Source organism: Mesoplodon densirostris, chromosome 6 (assembly GCF_025265405.1).
Source record: "Mesoplodon densirostris isolate mMesDen1 chromosome 6, mMesDen1 primary haplotype, whole genome shotgun sequence".
In the NCBI taxonomy this organism is placed as follows: Eukaryota; Metazoa; Chordata; class Mammalia; order Artiodactyla; family Ziphiidae; genus Mesoplodon; species Mesoplodon densirostris.
Genome location: NC_082666.1, coordinates 38,651,728 through 38,673,613, shown reverse-complemented (window position 1 = coordinate 38,673,613; position 21,886 = coordinate 38,651,728). Strand labels below are relative to the sequence as shown.

General features: G+C 37.8%; 1 protein-coding gene across 12 annotated transcripts; it reads right to left on the bottom strand.

Annotated features, from left to right (window-relative positions):
* Positions 1-1,730: 1,730 nt before the first annotated feature.
* ZNF510 (zinc finger protein 510) lies at positions 1,731-21,588 on the bottom strand. 12 transcript variants are annotated; one of them, XM_060101867.1, is made up of 7 exons: positions 21,329-21,577; positions 19,634-19,905; positions 19,456-19,502; positions 18,754-18,812; positions 7,576-7,702; positions 7,190-7,285; positions 1,731-5,171 (listed from the first exon to the last, which is right to left on the bottom strand). In XM_060101867.1, the coding sequence occupies exons 4-7, from the start codon at positions 18,766-18,768 to the stop codon at positions 3,517-3,519; spliced, it is 1,893 nt and encodes a 630-aa protein (XP_059957850.1). In that variant the 5' UTR covers positions 18,769-18,812; positions 19,456-19,502; positions 19,634-19,905; positions 21,329-21,577; the 3' UTR covers positions 1,731-3,516. The 12 variants fall into 12 exon arrangements, with proteins under 12 accessions (XP_059957850.1, XP_059957851.1, XP_059957845.1 ...); XM_060101862.1 differs by having other exon boundaries at positions 1,732-5,174; positions 21,519-21,588; XM_060101856.1 differs by having other exon boundaries at positions 1,732-5,174.
* Positions 21,589-21,886: the final 298 nt, after the last annotated feature.

Genomic DNA, 21,886 nt, shown 5'->3' with positions numbered 1-21,886 from the left:
TTTTGGTGGTATGAATTTCTTGCTCAGCACTGCTTTAGCTCCAGTACACCAATTTTGAACAAGTTTTTTCCTTTTTGTTCACTTCTAATTATTTTCTCATTCCCTTTGTAACTTCCTCTGTCCCATGAAACATTTTAAAGTGTGTTAATTTCCAAGTGTTTGAAGATTTTATTTTGTAAAATTTTTATTGGAGTTGATTTACAATGTCATGTCATGTTAGTTTCTGGTGTACAGCAAAGTGAATCAGTTATACATATACATATGAGCATTCTTTTTCCATATAGTTCATTACAGAGTGTAGAGTTCTGTGTGCTACACACTAGGTCCTTATTAGTTAGCTATTTTACATATAGTAGTGCATGTATGTCAATCCCATCTTCCAATTAATCCCTCACCCACTCTTTCCCCACTGGTAACCATAAGTTTGTTTTCTACATGTGACTCTGTTTTGTAAATATGTTCATTTGTACCATTTTTTTAGATTCCACATATAAGCAATATCATGTATTTGTCTTTCTCTTACTTCACTCAGTATGACAATCTCTAGGTCCATCCACGTTGCTGCAAATGGCATTATTTTGTTCTTTTTTATGGCTGAGTAATATTCCAAGTAGTTTTTCAGTTTATTGTGTATCAAGCTAGTTAGCTGATAATTAAGCTAATTATGCTTTTGTCAGTTGGCAGTCAGTTCCTTAGAAAGCTGGAAGATCACTAAAATAGCCAGTTGGTCAGGCAGGTTAATGGTACTTGGAGACTGTGCAGTCTCCACAAAACAAATTTGTTTCACCCCCATTATAGTGTGAAGCTGCCTTGGTAGAAGGACAGAATATACTATTTCTGCTAGGCTTCTAGGGAGACCTTTAATATGAGAGAAGAGGTATTATATACCTGGCAAGGAAAAACAAAACGTGGAGGTAGGTCAGAGCAGATGTTATATCTGTTCTTTTGAGGTCAGACATGTCTCCTAGGAGATAGATTCTTGGACCTGAGAAAATAAAAAACTTTTCCTTGTAACTGTCAGGAAGTTGATTGATTGGGAAGTAAAAATGAGCAGAACTAATGGTATGAAGAATTAAATACATGACCCCAAGAACTAATTATTTTGCCTTCCCATTTGGTTGATCCTGAAAATCTAATTTATCATTGTTATTGTTATGCACAATTTTTTGATTGGTACTTAGCTATAGCTATGTACCAATACATAGCTATGCAGACATAATTTTGAACTGGGAATACTAGTTTATTGAAAATAAATTTTGTTTTGGCTGAAAGAGATCTGAAGAACACTTCTGAATACTGAGTTTTCTCTTAGCAATTTTAGAAAATATCCAAAAGAGGAGAGTCTGAGTGGGAACTTAGAGCAATAATTTCCTTAACTATTTATAATAAATAATGAATAATCTCAAAATATAATTTGAAGCATCAAAAGGAAAAATTTTCAGATATCACTTTGATAATTCTACCTTCAACAAGTATTTTTTAGTGCACAATACGTAGAGGGACTCTTCATAATTTTTTAATGCCCAATACGTAGAGGGACACGTTATGAACAAAACAGATAAAAATTCCTGCCTTCATGGAGGCTTCTTTTATTAGCTTGAAGACCCTTAGTAGGCAGGCAGACAGAAAATTGACTCTGCCAGTGTCTCTAGATAAGGCACCCATCTGTCAGAATAAAAGTTAATACTTGGAAAGGAGATAAACCAGGCACGGAGAATGGAGCGTTCGTGACTACAGCATAGACCATGGTCTCCAGTTGATAATGTATTATCTGGAGAGGCTTCCCCACCAAGGAGACAGCAGATACAGCCTAAGTGCCATCAGGGGACTTTGTCACCTGGCCTCCCATTCAGGCCACTTGGGTGAATTGGTTCCATCTTGGAGGGTAGATAGTCCTGCACTTAATAGCAAATCCAATCATAATCCTAAAAGATGATATACGAAAGGGGGTGTAAAGGAGATGATTCTACGCATCTTAAGAAACAGAAATTTTATGAAAGAATGACTGTCTTTATATTACCAACAATTATAAAAACAGAGTAAACAGTAATCTCTTGATTTTCAGGGAATATAGTACTAACTGGACATTATTTTCTCTTATCGCAGTTGAATCTTCTTCACAATGCTGCTGGCAGCTCTGGAGTAACAATGTAACTGGTCTGTGATGTTTCATTTCCAAAGTCCTAGGAGGTATTCTCCTTTTCTAAACTTGATTCAAATACCCTTCAGTGAAACATTCAGTATCAGGCCAGAAAGACAGGGTATTTTTGGCTAATATGAGGTATGTGCCATCCCTGTTCATAAAAGGAGAATCTGTTACTAATATGGTCATGAGTAGTCAGTCATATGCAATATGTTTACAAATGACAAGTTAGTATATGAAGATATTTAAAATCAGTAGGAAAGGGATGAATCAAATGGCATATGGAGCACTGGCTACTAATCCAGAAGAAAAAAACTACATTCTTGTATCAAATGACACCAAAGGAAACATTGGATATATACAGACCTTTACTTTGTATCCAGGGTAAAATGGTAAATGTTTTGCCATCAGTATGATGTGGATTCAGGTAGCAATGCTGGCAATCAGGGTAGTGGGGGCTTGATCAGCAACTTGATTCCAGTCAGTCTTATCAGAGAATAGTCTCTTTACCATGTGAATCTAGTTGAAAAACCCAGACGTTGTGCTCAGCAGCTGTGATTTTCCCCCCACAGTTCACAGCACCAAACAGGGGTGCTTTTATATGCCTATAGTTTTACAACAGGCACGTCAGATAGCTAGGTACAGTAAGAACCCAAGAATCAATGAAAACGCACCAAGTTTCATCAGAGGGAATACTGGCTAGAGTTGAGAACATCTTTGTGTTCTGCCCAGTGACAGGAGCGGCCACATTAGCTTTGTGGTCTGCATAATGGCACTGAGGTTGAACAGTCACAGTGTCCAAGTGGTTTCAACTAGCAAAACCATCAGTGAAACAGGCCCAATTAGAGTACTTATGAGTTGAGGGTCCTACTGAGCCAGCAGCTTTGCTTCAGGCAGCAAAGTGGGGGATACATTTCCTCTCTAAGGGATAGTTGCTACTATTCCATGTATGACTGAGATACTGCTGGGACCAGGGAAGTCAGAACTAGGTGTGGCATACAACATGAGCATTCTCAGTCTACTAGCCAGTCACAAAGCCCCACTTAGATGAAAGGGAGATAGGGAAATTTAGTTTAGCTATCAAATTCTTACTAATGAGAAGATTACCAGCACATGTGATATGAGTTATCTAACAAGGCATGACTCCATCCAACAGGGTTTCCAGAGCACCTTGAAAGAAATCCTGTGTGAATTCTCTGATACACTCTCAGAGTTGCCTTTTGGGCAAAATTCTTCCTATATTCAGACTTATATGGTTTTTCTCCTTTGTGAATTTTCTGATGTCAAATAGGTTGGTCTCTTAGTCAGAAGAATTTTCCACAGTTATTATATCAATTTGATTTCCCCCCCTCCCTGAATTCTCTGGTATACACTTAGGGTTGACTTCTTAGGCAAGTTTCCATATTATTACATTCATAAGATTTCTCCCCACTGTGAGCTCTCTGATGTATTCTAAGGTTTGATTTCTGACCAAAAGTTTTCCCACATTTATTACACTGAAAGGGTTTCTCCCCTGTATGAATTCTCTGATGATCACTAAGGATTGCCTTCCGGACAAATTTTTTCCCACATTCATTACATTTAAATGGTTTTTCCCCAGTGTGAATTCTCTGATGAACTCTGAGGGTTGATGTCCGGGCAAAAGTTTTCCCACACTCATTACATTCAAATGGTTTCTCTCCTGTGTGTGTTTTCTGATGTTGAATGAGATGGTCTTTTCGCCAGAAGGATTTTTCACATTCTTTACAGTGATAAGTTTTCTCACCACTGTGAGTTCTCTGATGTATTCTGAGGTTTGACTTCTGGCCAAAAGTTTTCCCACATTCGTTACATTGAAAGGATTTCTCCCCTGTGTGAATTCTGTGATGATCTCTGAGGGTTGACTTTTGAACAAAAGATTTTCCACAATCACAACATTCATAGGGTTTCTCTCCTGTGTGAATTCTCTGATGTCCCCTGAGGGTTGACTTCTGGACAAATGTTTTCCCACAGTCATTACATTTATAGGGTTTCTCTGCTGTGTGAATTCTCTGATGTGTACTGAGGTGTGACTTCTGGGAGAAAGTTTTTCCACATTCATTACATTCAAATGGTTTCTCTCCTGTGTGAGTTCTCTGATGTTGAATGAGATGTCCTTTTTGACAGAAGGATTTCCCACATTCATTACATTTATAGGGTTTTACTTCATAGTGAGTTCTCTGGCGTACTTTGTGGGCTTTCTGGTAAGACTTCCTATTTTCATGACATTCAAAGTGTGTATCTCCAGTTTGTGTTCTGTCATTACATACCAATGGATTCTCTTCTGTGAGAGTTCTCTGAGGTTGAGTAAAGTATGACTTCCTGCTGAAATTATTCCCACTTGTAATACATTCACAGTGTTTCACAGTCATGTTAAATTTATTGTATTCCTTGATAGCTGACTTCTCACAGAAGGATTTCCCACACTGGTTAAGATGAGAGTGTTTCTCCCCTGTCCCAGTTCTTTCGTGGTCAAAGAGAGTTGTCTTGTCATAGTTTTTCCTAAACTCTCCATCTTTACAGGATTGTTGTCCTGTATGAGTATTCTTATGTTTAACACATCCAGCCTCAACATAAAAGGCTTTTCCAATCCCATTAAATTCAAAAGCTTGCTTCAATGTTTGACACTTTTGATGTTCAGGAAGATTTTCCTTATAACTGAGGGTTTCCTGATTTTTATTATATTCATAAAATTTCTCTCCAGTATGAGTTCTTTCAAGCTTAATTTTGAAAGGCAAATTTTCATGTACCTTATAACAATCTGTTTTTTTTGTTGAGTAGGTTCTACTATTAATGATAAATTGAGAAATACTTTGCGAATTCACTCCGCATGAGTCACATTTACAGGACATTTTTGATGAAGAAACAGGAACTATGTGCAGATTAAATGGTTTTCTCAAAACTTCTTCTTCCTCTCTAGGCAACTGTTTATTATTTATAAATGTTACTTGCTGCAGGTGTTTGTCTTTGATTTTTTTGTTCCTCTTGATTAGATTTTCATCTCTGTAGTCTTCTAAAACAGAAAAATTGAAAACACTTTGAATCTTACTATTCTTATGGATGGGGCTTATAAACATATAGCCTATGCTGCATTTCATTTTTTGGTTTCTCAAGATTAATTTGTGGGTTTGTGTGTATGAGAGAGAGACACCCTCCTTTAAAAAATAATATTGATACAGTGAAAATTAGAGAGGAAACTGGTTATAAATATATATCTGTAGTTGGATTGTGATAAGCTGGATTTTCCTACCTGGGTGGAGAAGGGAGAGAAATTAGACTTTTATGGGAGTGATGATTTTAGGGAGCAGGAAAACCAGATAATTAATACAACACAGGGGGTTATAAACTTAAGTAGAGTAACAAGAAAATTAGGAGATAATAAGCATTGATGGGTTAGGCCCAACAGGAGAATGGTTTGGTTTGAGGAAGTAAATTACAGTAGAGGTCCAACATTATCTAGGTTCTACTGGTAGAATCCTCAAGAGTCTTCATACTTCAATTTGATATCATTCCTTATTTCCATTCAGTCTTTCAAAATCAAATTAAATTGATAGCACCAACCTCCTCATGATTAAATGAAGAGGTTTATAGCTCAGGATAAAACCCATCTTGCAGCTGTGAGTCACAGAAATACAAACAAGTATAAGACTGATAAAAGGAAAATCAATTCTTGTAATTAAATTAGATTCACTGCTCAACTCTGGCTGTGATACCTTTGACTTATTCCATCTAACAAAACTGCAGATAAGTGAACCTGATCACTTCATTCTAAATTTCCACATTTCAGTTTGATATGAGGGGTGGAATTTTAAATGAGGTATTATGGAAGACCTTACTGCAAAGACCCGAATTCCTATGCATTCTAGATGCCCATCCTTTCTGGCTTATATGAACTGTGAATACTATTTTACTTTTGGTTCATCTTGTAACTTTCTGTTAAGCATGAAACATAATTTATATTTGCATAAAACTTATATGTGCAATTTAACAGTATAGAGTGAACACTCATCGAATTAGAAACCATGTCAAGAAACAGAACATAAACGGCTCTGCAAAAATCCCTGCCTGGTAACAACTTCCTCATGCTTAAGAGTTCATCACTCTCCTGATATTTACTTCCTTGATTTTCTTTGTAGTTTTACCACCTATATATTAATTCCTAAAAATGTAATTGAGTTTTGCTTGTTTCTGCCATTTACATAAATGTAACCATACATGCATATTTATATTTTTTGTTTAATATTATGTTTGCAATCATTGTATAAGATTTCATATAGCTGTATAATTCTCCCTTAAGAAATACTATTCCTTTATTCTATTGTTGATGAGCCCAATTTTGGCAAAAATAACCAATATTGCCATAAATACTGTTTTATTCATTCTAGAGAATACAATCATGCCTTTTTATAGGGTATACAGTGGGAAAATGATTACTTGGTTACAGGTGTGTAAAACTTTAACTATTTGATAACATCTTCCTGATTTCATAGTGGTTTTATCAGTTTACATTTTCAGTCAATAAATAAGGGTCTTTAATATTAGGACCATGATTTGCCATTGCCAGATTTGTTAATCTCATTTTATGCTATACATATTATTTACCTCACCTTATACTCTATTTTGCATTCTGTGAAAAGTAATGGGATTGAACACATTTTCAAAGATTTAACAGCTGTTTGAAAGCTCCTATATATAAAGTCTTTCACATACACTGAGTTGCTATGCTTTCCTATATAAACTTGCAGAAGTTTTTACATTTTCAGGATACTTATCCTTTCTAGGTTACTTGTATTGTATATCTATTCTGCTACTCTGTGGCCTGTCTTTTCATCCTTTTAATGGTATCATTTATAAACAAAATTCTCAATTTTTATGTAGTCAAGTTTACTAATCATTCTCTTTTGACTGGTATTTTTTGTGCCTTTGGGACTTATAAGAAAAATCTTGAAATATGAAGGTGTTCACTGCTAAACTGCCCTTCTGGAGTCTAACTACCCCACAGAATTCTATTAGTGCTCAGTAACTCACCTTTATGGCTCTGGTTTGAGAATTCTTCCTCTAAGAACCAAGGCTCTCCTCCTTGCTCCAATTTGAAGATCACCTCTGGTTTGAAAATGCAGTTCCCTGTAAACAGGCAACAACTGAGTACTTAAGCCAGATCATGAGCTTTTTAGTCTCCAGAAGTGGAAAAAGCTTCAGGAACAGCATCCTGAAGGCCCTCAGCTGAATCTATCATTGGCAGCTGGCAATGGCAGTCAAACACTTTCTATTCCTCAGTAGGGCTTGGTTACATTATATTCCTGAATAAAACGCCTAAATGACATTAAAATCTAAAGTATTCATGTGTACTGATGCATAAAAAGGAAATGCCTTCTGTATGGTGTTATGAGGGTAAGTTATGCTTATATGCTCACCCACTGAGACTAGGTTGTTGTAGTTCTCTAGCATCACATCTCTGTAGAGGGTTTTCTGAATAGGACCCATTTGCTGCCACTCCTCCTGGGTGAGTTCGACAGTTACGTCCTTGAATGACACTGATGCCTGCAAGAGTACATTTCTGTTTAATCTGGGTTTAGAATTAGATGACATAGAAAATACGCATGAAAACAGTTCTTATGCTTACCGTAAAGAGCTTAAACAAATGAATATAAAGGATGCCTATTTTGGATCTAATTTTAGCTTATACTTTGGAGGTGCTCAATTAGTAAAAATATTAATAACTTAATTTGTATGTATTTATGAGTTATATACTTGTACTCTCAATAAGTATATTAGTAAAACTTTTGTTTTTTTAATTCATTTTTTAGCAAAAAAATATAAATACACTTCTTACAATTTTCATCCCACTCTACTACCCTGGGCATGCTCCAGGGAAGCGGTCAGCAAATTATGACCTGTGGCCAAATCCAGCTTGCCACTTTTTAAAATAAAAGTTTTATTGGGACACAGCAACCCCCCTACCCCCAATAATTTTGTATTGTCTATGGCTGCTTTTATGCAAAAACAAGCAGAGCCTAGCAGTTTTATCAGAGACTTTATGACTATCAAAACTGAAAATATTTACTACCTGACACATTACAGAAAAAATTTGCCAACCTCTGGACTAACGAATACAATTAAAGGAAAGACTGACAGCATAAAAATAACAACAAAGAAAACACAATTTATAGAGGTGGATGTATGAAGACTGAAAGGAAAAGGATGCAAAAAGATGTATACATAATCACTAACCAAAAGAAAATGGATGTGGTTATATTAACAAGAAAAGCAGTAGACCTGAATGTAATAAAGTATGAAATATATATATATATATACACATATACATACACATATATATATAATGATAAAATGATTCTTTTAACAGAAGATGTAACATAAATTGATATGCTTCCAAATACAGCATATCAACACAGCTTCCAAATACAGTCAGTTCTCATTATTCAGATTCTGTATTTGCAAATTCACCTACTCACTAAAATTTACTTTTAACTTCCAAATCAGTACTTGTGATTTTGCAGTCATTTGCAGACATTCACATAATGATAAAAAATTTGCCCAATACACGTTTTCCCAGCTGAGTCTGAACAAGATAATGCCTTGCCTTCTTGTTTCAGCTGTTGTACTGTAATCATATCCTTTTTGTAGTCTATTTAGTACTTTTTTTCATTTTTGTGCTATTTCTTGGTGGTTTCACATTTTAGAATGGCCCCATTGTGTAGTACAGAAGTGCTATCTAGGGACTTCCCTGGTAGCACAGTGGTTAAGAATCTGCCTGCCAATGCAAGGGACACAGGTTCGAGCCCTGGTCCAGGAAGATCCCACATGCCACGGAGCAACTAAGCCCGTGTGCCACAACTATTGAGCCTGCGCTCTAGAGCCCGTGAGCCACAACTACTAAGCCCGCGTGCTGCAACTAATGAAACCCACGTGCATAGAGCTCATCCTCCGCACGAGAAGCCACCCCAATGAGAAGCCTGTGCACCGCAATGAAGAGCAGCCCCTGCTTGCCGCAACTAGAGAAAGCCCGCTCACAGCAACAAAGACCCAATGCAGCCAAAAATAAATAAAACTAAGTTTATAAAATTCCATATTTAAAAAAAAAGAAAAAGAAGTGCTATCTAGTGTCCCTAAGTGCAAAAACGTTGTGATATGCCTTATGCAGAAAATAAGCATGTTTAATAGGCTGTGTTCAAGCATTAATTATGGTGCTGTTGGCTGTTAGTTCATGTTCATGAATCAACAATATTACTAAATAAGATGTTCTTAAACAGAAACACACATAACCAGGTTACATATTGATTGAGTAACCAAAATGTTGTGACCAGGAGCTTGCAGGAACCTAATCCTGTATTTCCCCTGGGAGCAATGGTTCAGTATTTGCTAATTCAGTGTTCATGGCCACTTTACAGAACAGAACTACTGAGAACAATGAGTATTACTGTATATTGTATATATATAAACAATAGTTGAGAGAAATTAGATATACAGACACACAATTATAATTAGTGTTTTTAATACAACTCTCTCAGTAACTCACAGGTCAAGCAGACTGAAAAACCAAGAGAGATTTAGAACAGGGGTCAGAAACTTATGGGCCAAAGACCAAATCTGGCACACTGTTTTCCTGAAAATAAAATTTTATTAGAACACAGTTCATGTTCATTTGTTTATGTATTATCTATGGCTGCTATAAGACTAAAACTGTAGAGTTCAGTAGTTCCAAGAGAGACCATATCTCCCACAAAGCCTATTTATCTGACATTTACCAAAAAAGTTTGCTGACCACTGATACTGAAATGATGACTGAAATGATGTAATTACCCAACTTGACTAACTGAAATATAAAGGATAATCTGATCATAACATAAATAATTTTCTGGTACACTTTGCATATTATAAAATAAAAACAGTAAGTCTCGCCAAATTAGAAAAAATTACAATCACACAGTGTGGCTTTAGATTTTAGCTCAAAGGTGTAGAAAGCTGAAAAGAGCAATACTAACATCTTACAAGAACAAAGCTTGGCGAACTGAAAATTAATGTCTTTTTGAACTCATTAGAGAAATGAAATTGCATGGCAAACAATCTGAAATCAGGAGAGAGACAGGTACCTGTAGGGAGAATCAGGACCCATTCATTTGCTTACTGAACCATATGCTAAACTCCATATAAGAAAAATGACTATAAGAGAGCACTATAAACAACTGTACACCAACAAACTAGATAACCTAGCTGAAAAGGACAAATTCTTAGAAACATACAAACTATGAAAACTGAGTCAAACAGAAATAGAAAATCTGAAGAGTTCCACGTAAGGAGACTGAATTAGTAGTTACAAACCTCCCAACAAAGAAAATCTTAAGACCAGATGGATTCACTGGTGAATTTTACCAAACATTTAAGAAGAATGAACACAAACCCTTCTCTAACTCACTCCAAAATAGAAGAGGGAACACTTCCTAACTCATTCTATGAGTTGCTTTTAACTGAAGTCAGACAAAGAAATCACAAGACTAAAGATCAATATTCCTTAGAAATACAGATGTAAATCTCCTCAGCAAAATACAAGCAAACCAAACCTAGTAGTATATTAAAATGATTATACACCATGACCAAGCAGGATTTATCCCAGGAATGTAAGAGTGGCTCACCAAAGGAAAATCAATCAATGTAACAGCACAGTAATAGAATGAAGGAAATAAACCACATGATCATCTCAATTGATGCAGAGAAAGCATTTGACAAAATCCAACACGAATGATAAAAACACTCAACAAACTAGGAATAAAAGAGAACTTCCTCAACACAATAAAAAGCACTTTTGATAAATCCCAGCTAACGTCATACACAATGCTAAAAGACAGGAAGTTTTCCTCCAAAGTTCAGGAATAAGACAAGGATGTCCACTGTAACCAATTCTATCATTGTACTGGAAGTTCTAGCCAGAGCAAATGAGCAAGAAAAAGAAAAAAAGATAAAAGTGGAAAGGAAAAAATTAAAACCACCTCTAGTCAGACTACATAATCTAATATATAAATATATATAACACATAAACACTAAATCTACAAAAAGTTATAGCTAATAAATGAACTCAGCAAATTTTCAGGATTCAAGATCAACACACAAACATCTGTATTTCTAAACACTAGCAATGAACAATAAAAAAATTAAGAAAACAATTCCACTTAGAATAGAATAAAAAGTAAATACTAAGCATAAATTTAACCAAGAAGGTGCATGATATATGAAAGGGATAGTACTTCAGACCCAGGTGTGAGACATCCCAGGAATGCAAGATTGGTTAAACACTGATAATTCAATCAGTATAATCCACCCCTTTAACAGAATAAAGAAATAAAATTATACTGTTACCTCACCAGATGCAGAAAAAGCATTTGACCAAATTTAATACCTCTGTGTAGTAAAAATTCTCAGCAAACTAAAAACAGAAAGAGAACTTCCTCATTCTAATGAAGGGCATGTACAAAAACTCTAAAGTTAAAACCACACTCAGTGGTGAAATATTAAGTATTTTCCCCCTCATGTGAGGTAGAAGAAAAAGATTTCTATTATCATCATTTGTATTCAACATGGTACTAGAAGAATAAAAAGAAATTAAAGACATAAAGATTGAAAAGGAAGAAGTAAAATTTTCTTTATTTGCAAGACATGATGTGTATTTAAAATCCAAAAGAATCTACCAAAATAAGCTATTAGAATAAGCGAATTTAAAAAATAGCTAAATATAAGATCAATACTTAAAAATCCATTGTATTCTGATAAACCAACAACTAAAAATGAAATTTAAAAATATTTACATTATCAAAATAGATCAAATACATAGGAGTAAATCTAATGAAATGTCAGACTTTACCTCTACTCTTAAAAAAACCCCAGCAGGATTTTCAGTGGAAACGAAATTTCTATGAAAACACATAGGATCAAAATTAGCCAGTAAGTTTTTTAAGAAGTAAAACTTTAAGGCCTACCCTATTTCATGACTTACTGAAATATAACAGTAATTATGACAGTGAAGTACTAGTAAAAAGAGAAATAACTGGATCAAAGGAAGAGAATACAGTCTAGATATAGACCACTTGACTGGTTCACTTGATTGAACAACAGAAGCCCTGCTGCAATTCAGTGGACAGAGGATGGTCTTTTCAACAAATGGTGCTAGGGCAACTGGATATCCATATGGAAATATGAACCTTGACACTTACCTTGTACCATACACAAAAGTAATTCCAGGTGAATCAAGCTCAAATAATCAAGCATCCACTAACAACACAGGAGAATATCTTCATGATCTCAGAGTAGGGAAAGATCTTTCAAACATGACACACAAAGAACTACCATTAAAGAAACACTGATATTGAGCTTTACTAAATTTCATAACTTAGTTCATCAAAAGACACTAGAAATAGTCAAGTCACAGAATGCAAAAACATTAGCAATACATACATCTGGCAAATGACCTGTATTGATAATATAGATATAATGCCTACTAATCAATAAAAGCAAGTAATTCAATTAAAATAGAGAACTGAACAGTTACTTTACATAAAAGATATCTACATGGCCAAAACAAATGATGGTGCTCAATACTAGTATTTATCACAGAAAGCAAATTATAAATTTCAATAAGAGACCACTACACATGGCTAAAATCAAAAAGGCTAACAGTAGTGAGAATTTGGTACAGATAGAAGTATAAATTGGTTCAACCACTTTAGAAAGCTACTTGTATAACCAAGAGAAATGAAGATATGCCAAGAGACACAAAGGAATGTTCACAGCAGCTTTATTCATAATAGTCCCAAACTGGAAAAAACACAAATGAAAAACCAACAAGAGAATGAGCATACCATCGTACATTCATATAATGGAATGCTGCTCAGCAATAAAAAGTATTAAAATACATAGCAACATTGATGATCTAAAAATATGTACAGAGAAAAAAGACAGACCACCCCTTCCCCTGAAAAAGTGTATGCATTGGTATGCTTCCATTTATATGGTGTTGAAAATGAATTTATACTTTTTTTCCTGATAAGTGAGGTTAGATTAGTGGTTACCTCTGCAGAAGGGGGCAGTTATTATTAACTGAAAATTGGAAGGAAGGAAAGAAACTTCAGGGATGATGGAAATGTTTTCTCTCTTAATCTGGGTGGTAAATTATATGTATATACATAGGTAAAAATCCACTCAGTTCACAATTAGAGTGCACTTTACTAGTATTAAAACTGTACCTCAGTTAAATAAATAAGTAAAAAATTTTTAAAGATTTAAAAACATTTTATAGTTGATAATTAGGGAAGGTTTATTACATTATCCCTTTGTATCTTTCTATATTTTAACAATTTCTCAAAATGCCACTAGTAAAAATGAAAGAACTTGGTCAACTCTGGACAAAAAGTGTCCAAAGACAAATAGTGAAATAGGGAAAAATATCTGTCACATATGTCAGAATAAAAGGATAAATTCTTTAATAATTAAAAAATTCTTTAATAATTAAGAAGCCTTTAAAATTAGTAAAAAAGAAGACTGATTCACAAAAAAGAAATATAAATGACTTTTAAAAATATATGAAATTATGCACAATCTCAGCTCTCATACACTTCTACAACAGGGATCACCATTCTGCCCTCCTATGAGAAAAACTCTGGAGTCACATGGACTTACTTTACCCCTTTCATGTCTTTCCCATTCTGCTAGTACTTCCACATTAAAAACAAAATTGCTTTTATTACATGAATTTCTTCCCCATATCATATGCTAGAACTCATGATGACATCAAACCCTTAAGGATGGCATCGAAGGACTTCTAGTGTTAGGGGCTTTAGTCCAACTCAAAATTCATACATTGAAGTCCGAACCCCCAGTACCTCACAATGTAATTGTATTTGGAGATAGGCTTTTTATTTTATATATAATGAGGTCATTAGGGTAGGCCCTAATCCAATTTGATTAGTGTCCTTATAAGAGGAGGAAATTTGGACACAGATATGTACAGAGGGAAGATTATGTGAAGACAGCTATCTATAAGCCAAGGAAAGAGGCCTGGAACTGATTCTTCCCTCACAGCTCTCAGAAGGAACCAAGCCTGTCTACCCTGATCTCAGACTTTCAGCCTCGAGACCGTGAGAAAACAAATTTCTGTTGTTTAAACCATCCAGTCTGTGGTACTTTATCATGGCAGCCATAACAAACTAATACACCTAGTCTGGTCCCAAGATTTCTCCATCTCTCTTAGTGTTCCCTGAGAGGAAGTCCAAAGTGTAATAGGCAAAGATTCTTACTGGACCTTGTATCCCTTGTTTAGTCCACTTGATGTTATTCTTTCAAGATGCAGTAACCTGCCCATACTCTGCAACAAAATTCCACCCATTCTTCAGGACTGACACAATTCTTTTCAACTATCCACCTTTGATCAACTGAGCCTATACCACCAGTCTGTCCTTTCTTTGACAAACTGCAAATCCTGATACTCACTGAATTCAAATGATCAATCAATCAACTAATTCCTTTAATCCTGACTTTGTTTCCCATGTATGAGGAAGAAATCTTCACATTATTCCCAGTATCTCCTGTGTATTACCTCCTTCAAGGGGACTGTATTTGTCCACAAGAAGTTTAGTCCTTCTTATAAGCACGAAAAGAATCCAGAGGCGATATGATCTTAAAGGTTAAGAGGCTAAATGACAACATATTAGAGGAAGCACAATATAGAGGGAAAGTCAGAAAAACTTCCTCTTGGAAAGCCTTTCATTCAGAACAGGCCTATTTGTCACAAGCAGAACAAGTGTGCACAGGTTTGTAAAAGAGAAGATAATAACGGAATGGGCTCTATCTTGTAAGAAATGAAGTGGTGGTCTGAGAAGAATATAAATCCATATTCTCTTGGTGGCCCAGTTCCATATACTTAGGGGATGATCTTTTATTTGGAACAGAGTTTAATGAGCAATCTCAACTAGGAAAGCTGAAAGCCTCCGAAGATGAACCCATGGTGGTTCCAGATCTTGAAGCTAATGGTCTAACCAGACAGACAAACACATATCAGGTAATTTCCACTAATGTATGAAGTGCAGATAGGTGAAAGACAGAGGGCTATGCAGATTCAGAAGAGGACTGGAAATTAGCCCAGAGGGAGACAAGGGGGAAAAAAAAGAGCATTGTTTCCTGGATGAGGCAACCAAAGCTGACTCATGACAGGTCAAAAGCAAAGAGCCAGACCGCCCATCCATTAAAATGGCTACTATGAGAAAAACAGAAAATAGCAAGTGTTGACAAGGATCTGGAGAAACTGAAATCCTTGTGCCCTGTTGGTGAAAATGTAAAATGGTGCAGCCACTGTTGAAAACAGTATGGCAGTTCCTTGAAAAATTAAACATAGAATTGTCACATGATCCAGCAATATATCCACAAGAATTAAAGGCAGAGTCTTGAAGAGACATTTGTACACCTATGTTCATAGTAGCATTATTCACAATAGCCAAAAGGTGGAAGCAACCTAAGTGTCCATTACAGGATGAATGGATAAACAAAATGTGGTATATTCATACAAGGCAGTATTATTCAGCCTTAAAAAGGAAGGAAATTCTGATACATGATTCAACATGGATTAACTTTGAGGACTTTATACTAAGTGAAATAAGACAGTCACAAAAAGACAAAAACTATATGATTCCACCTATTTGAGCAGTGAAATTCATAGAAATAGAATGGTGGTTGCCATGAGCTGAAGAGAGGGAGGAGTGGGGAGATGCTGTTTAATGGATATAGAGCTTTAGTTTTGCAAGATGAAAAGAGTTCTGGAGATTGGTTGCACAAGAATATGAATGTACTTAACACTACTGAACTGTACACTTAAAAAATGGCTAAGATGGTAAATTTTATGTTATCTACATTTTACAATTAAAAATAAAATGAAAAAAAAGAAAAAGAAAGTAAAGAGCCAGGTGACTCAGTTGCACTGGCTGCCATAATGAAATACCATAGACTGGATGCCTTAAACAACAGTAATTTATTTCCTCACAGTTCTAGAGGCTGGAGATTAGGGTATCAGCATGGTTGGGTTCTGGTGAGGTTCTCTTCCTGGCTTACAGGTGCCACCTTCTCAAGGTGTCCTCATATGGCCCTTCCTCAGTGCCTGTGTGTGAAGTCTCTCTCTTTTCCTCTTCCTATAAGGCCACCAATCCTATCGAATTAGGATTCCCACACATAACAACTTCATTTAACCTTCATTACCTCCTAAAAACCCTATCTCCAAATACCATCACATTGGGGGTTAGGGCTTCAACATATGAATTTGGGGGGGACCCAAATCAGTCCACAACACCAGGTGAATGAAATGAAGATTTGGTCAATCCAGAGAAGACAATGAGAATGGGATATGAGGCAAGAGTCAGGAACAGTAGGATGTGTTTTTTTTTTTTTTTTTTTTTTTTTTTTTTTGCGGTATGCGGGCCTCTCACTGTTGTGGCCTCCCCCGTTGCGGAGCACAGGCTCCGGACGCGCAGGCTCCGGACGCGCAGGCTCAGCGGCCATGGCTCACGGGCCCAGCCGCTCCGCGGCATATGGGATCCTCCCAGACCGGGGCACGAACCCGCATCCCCTGCATCGGCAGGCGGACTCTCAACCACTTGCGCCACCAGGGAGGCCCTAGGATGTGTTTAAGAAACTAAATGAGGTTTGGTTTTGCTTTAAAGTTATATACTGAATTTTTAATGTCATATTTCCCACTAGATTGTAAATACTATTAAGAAAGAAAAGTATTTGTATTATTTAAGCTGTAACTATAGCACATGTCACCTCCTTGCAACTCAATAAATAGCTGTCAAGAAAGTCAGAGCAGCAATAAAGTAAAAAGACAAAATGAAATCTGTAATGCCTCCAAAACCTGAATGTTATTCTGAGAAATCGGAAATTTTATTATTTAGGGATGAGAGGCCACTGAGGTGATTTACAAATGCATGATACATTACCTCATTAGCATTTAGATGAACTACCCATGTGAAAGATGTGCCTGAGTAGGTGAAGAAAGAGGTGGGACAGATCAGTAAAGAAGCTATTCCACCAGTTCAGTTGAGAGGAGGAATAAAGTAGAGGAATACGTTTAAAATACATTAAATTGAACCATATAAAATTGCTGTTATCTCTGATCTACACAAATAGGAAAAGTACCTAGACATGATATTGGCCAGATGTGGCAGGAGTTAAGAGAGTGAGAGAGAGCGCAACAGGAGTCAAGCATGCATTCCATTTTTTGTGGCTTGGGTGCCTGGCTGAATGGGGTGGTACCATCTATAGGGAAAGATGAGGAGGATTAGTTTGGGAAGGGCTGTGAATGTTGACTTTTACTTTGAATCAGTTGAGCTGGAGATAGTTTTAGATACCTACAGAGAAATGTTGAATCAACTATGTCCTGTACGGTAGCCACATATGACTATTTAAACCTTAAAAATTCAGTCCCTCAGCCACTCTAGCCACATTTCAACTGCTCAAGAGGCACATATGGCTACTGGTCACCATTTTGGAAATGCAGATATAGACCATTTCCATCATCACAAAAAGTGCCATTGGTCAGGGTGGGCTGCAGAGCCTCATCTGGGAGACTAGCAAATACATCATTGCTAAAACCAGAAATGGGATGAAATGAGTCGAGAAGAATAGTTAGAAGAATAGTGAGAATAGAAACTTGTGGAGGAGACATGTGAAAGGGCAGGAGAAGGAAGATGACTCCATGAAAGAAACAAGAGGCAGGAGAGTGGCAGAGGAGGGTGTCACACATACTAATGCAGGAGACCTTCCAGAGACACAGAGAGGGGGGAGTCAGGCACTGAGACAGGTCTAGTGAGGTAAGGACTACACAAGACCCATTAGATTTGACTGTAATTAGGTCACTGGTGAGTGCAGATCACAGGCATATGAAGAGAGACACCAAGGCTTCATGCAGTGGACTGAAGTATGAATGGAAAGTGTGGTTAACATTTGCCAAAGAACAGCACTTTAAACTGTCTGCTAAACAACTTGTTTATGACAGGTACTTGAGAGGAATATTTTTTAGGACGTGAACATACAGCCATTCATATTGACCTCTAGTTAGTCTAAGAATTATCCCTGGATCCAACAGGATAACTCAACTTCTGTTTTACTTATCCAAACACCTGTTTTAACAAAAGCCCTGTTTTGGCAATATGCCCTTTACTTTCAGTGTTGTCATTGGAAAGATCTGCACTGTGACCTACATGAAGACCAACAAAGACATTTCTCCTGACTTTGATGACTTTAAATTCCATGAGGAATGTCTGGTTTAAGCTTCTCATCAACGTAATTCTTTAAACAAATATTGTCTGCCTAACTCTCTGCCATGGCTATCAGAAAGGTCAGAAGAAATTTGCAGCTGCACTTTGGAAAATCTGTAATATCAGAGGACCTTTATCTATCCACATGACAACTCTGCTGTGCTATTCATCTGCTTTTCTATTATCTTCCTTGAATAATTCTGATCCGTTCCTATATCTACTTTGCCATGTTAATTAACCATCTATACAATCCATTATAAAAAAAGGTGTTAATGAACAACTCACCTGAGATATGTTCATTTTCTGCTGCTCCTGAGAGAATGCAAAGAACTGTGAAGAATAAGCTGGGAGTAAAGAAAAGAGGGATGGAGTCAGGAAAGGTCTGGTGAGCTTCTGTATTCACTTGCCTAATCTCATCACACCAGTTGGGAAAAAAGTCTCTCTATGGAAAAATGTTCTGTTGATCCTTGAGCAGGAAGCACCACATAGAGACAGCAGTCCCTGAATATGTACATCTCTGATATGATCATGCAGATATAACCCTGCTGTTTTTCACTGGGTGACTGTAAATTATTTTCCTATTGATTTAAAAAAATGTATGTCCTCTCTGACTAATTCACAAAAAACTAAAACAGAGGATTAATATTAATATCCTATTATTTACACCTTGAGTTAGAAAATCAACAGAAAACTCTGAACAAAAAGATAATGACAAAATATTTTTAAATCTTTTTGTTCTGATTTGTTGCAATTTCTCAAAAAGACTTTTGATAAGACACTTTTAGTGACTTACCTGTGACAGAATGAACAGTGCTGTGCTTTGAACAGCACTGAGCTTTGCTCCTAGCTCTGTCCTGGGTGACCAGGGGACATACATCTCAAGCTCAGTGTTTTGTTTTAAGGTTTTAAGAGTCAGAAGTAGAAATCTTTTCCTATATTATCATTTTGTGATTCTATATGTTCAGGATAAAGGAAGCCACAGCCTACCTCTAGATGCCACGAGTTATGAACACGGCGTGACAGTAGCTCAGAATCTGGAAAGAATGAGAGAAGAATGAAGAAAGTGGGGGGTTATTTAAGGACTGAAGACAGAATTTCCTTGACTCTGGCTGTGGGTTTACCTGTGCAGTATATCAGTCACCCATCCCTTTCCACCCCTGCTCACCACCTTCTGCAAGCTGATCCACAGTTTCCATGGTCACACAGTCTGTGACGGATTCTGGATGTGGTGACATCACCAAGTCTGGCTCTCTCTAGGCAAGGTGATTAAGATCTAGTTCTTAATCACCTTGGAGCGAATCACAACCTGCTCCTTTCTGGGTTTTTCTGCATCTGTTCTGAAGCTCTGATGAGGGTGGCCCCTCTGAGATGGGACTCTTGTCCCCACCTTTCTGCCACAAAAGAGCTGCTTTGTTTCAGAGATGCTGAGACTTAGGCCTAGGAAACAAATGCATTTTAGTTGAAACTTTCATATAGAGCAGTGTTTCTCAACTTCAGCACTAATGATATTGTGGGCTGGATAACTCTTTGTCACGGGGGTGAGGGGGTGCTGTCCTGTGCATTGTAGGATGTCAAGCAGCATTTCTGGCTTCTACCCACCAGGTGCCAGTAGCACTTCTCCCAGTTGTGACAACCAAAAATGTCTCTGGACATTTCCAAAGGTCCTCTGGGGAGCAAAATCACCCTGGTTGGGGGCTTCCCTGGTGGCGCAGTGGTTGAGAGTCCGCCTGCCGATGCAGGGGACGCGGGTTCGTGCCCCGATCCCGGAAGATCCCACATGCCGCGGAGCGGCTGGGCCCGCGAGCCATGGCCGCGGAGCCTGTGTGTCCGGAGCCTGTGCTCCGCAACGGGAGAGGCCACAGCAGTGAGAGGCCCGCGTACAGCAAAAAAAAAAAAAAAAAAAACCAAAAATCACCCTGGTTGGGAACCACCAGTGCAGGGCCTTAAACTTGATTCTCCTGGAATTCATTAGAACTCTTTTATCCATTATGGTAGCCACTAGCCACATCCCACTATCGAGCACTTGAAATGTGGCTCCTGCCACATGTTGAAGTAACATTTTTGATATATTGAGACAGACACAATATGTTCTTACAATTAATTTCACTTGTTTCTTTTTAGTTTTTAGCGTGGCTATTAGAACATTTAAAATTACATACGTGGCACACCTTCTCTTTCTATTGGACAGCATTGCACTAGAACATCAGACTGTGCTTTCTGAAGACAGAGACAGCCTGGACAGTGCAGAAGTTTCCAGGAGCCTTAGTCTTAACCCAGAGGCTCTGGAAACATTCCACAAATCCCAGAGTAAACACACCTGTCACAGAGTGAGATTCAGTTCACACTGACTTTACATCACAGTCCTGGGGATTTGGGGACAAGTCACTCTGCTAGTGCTGTGATAGCTGCAACACCTATAAATAGGGTGGCTGTAAGGATTAAATACTAAATGAAAAGAACAAAGTGTCTGCTAACTATGATGCGAGCCAACATTATATGTTGGCTTATTAACTACTACTTATTAGTGCTTATTGCCTAGCACTTGGCTGAATGCTTTACCGGTGAAGACTTATCTCTCTGAACAACGCCACGAAACAGTTATTAAATAACCTTACTTTTAGGTGAGAAACCTGACTTATGCCCAAGTAACAGAGAAGGAATTTACTCGATCTGTTTGGCTCCTAAGCTCGGGAGCTCAACTCAGACCCACCGCCCGCGCGTGCTTCGTGGCAGGTTCACGGTCAATATTATAAACGTGCATTGCCCTTCCACTGCTGGCAAGGGACTTTCCCAGGTCCGGCTGCGGTCAGCTCCCACACCCGTGCCGCACCGAGCATTTCTGACCAGCACTCAGACCCACCTACGGGCCCGGAGCCCGCCCCCATTCACCTTTCCCAGGTTTACCCACTGGCCGGGCTCGGAGAGGGCTCGGAGACAGGCGGTGGGAGTCCCACGTTGGGGCAGGAGGGGTTTCCGGGACTTGCTGTTCCTTGACCCGGGGCACAAGCCTACCCTTTCAAGCTGGATGTCCAGACCTAAAACGTCCTCACCTCAGGCGCAAAGCCTCCGCGCCCGCCAGTCGGGAAAGGGCGGAAGTAGAAAAGTTGGGTTACCTCACCAGCGCGGAGAAAAGCCCACGACATCCGTTCCCAGAATGCTTCTCGATAACCGGAAACGTTCAAGACTACGTTTCCCATAAACGCTGCAAGCACTCGCAAATTTTGGGGGTGTGTGTGGGTGTGTGTAGAGGGGGTGGGAGTTAGGGAGCAATAAGATACAGTTAACAGTCTGTACTGATGAATGACGCTCAAATTCTACCAAAGCCCCAGAGGTCATGTGTTAAACTCTGATAGTACAGCAAATCCAGTGTGTGGTCCTCGATCAGTGATCCTCCTTGGAGAAAACAGGCCGTTTGGGA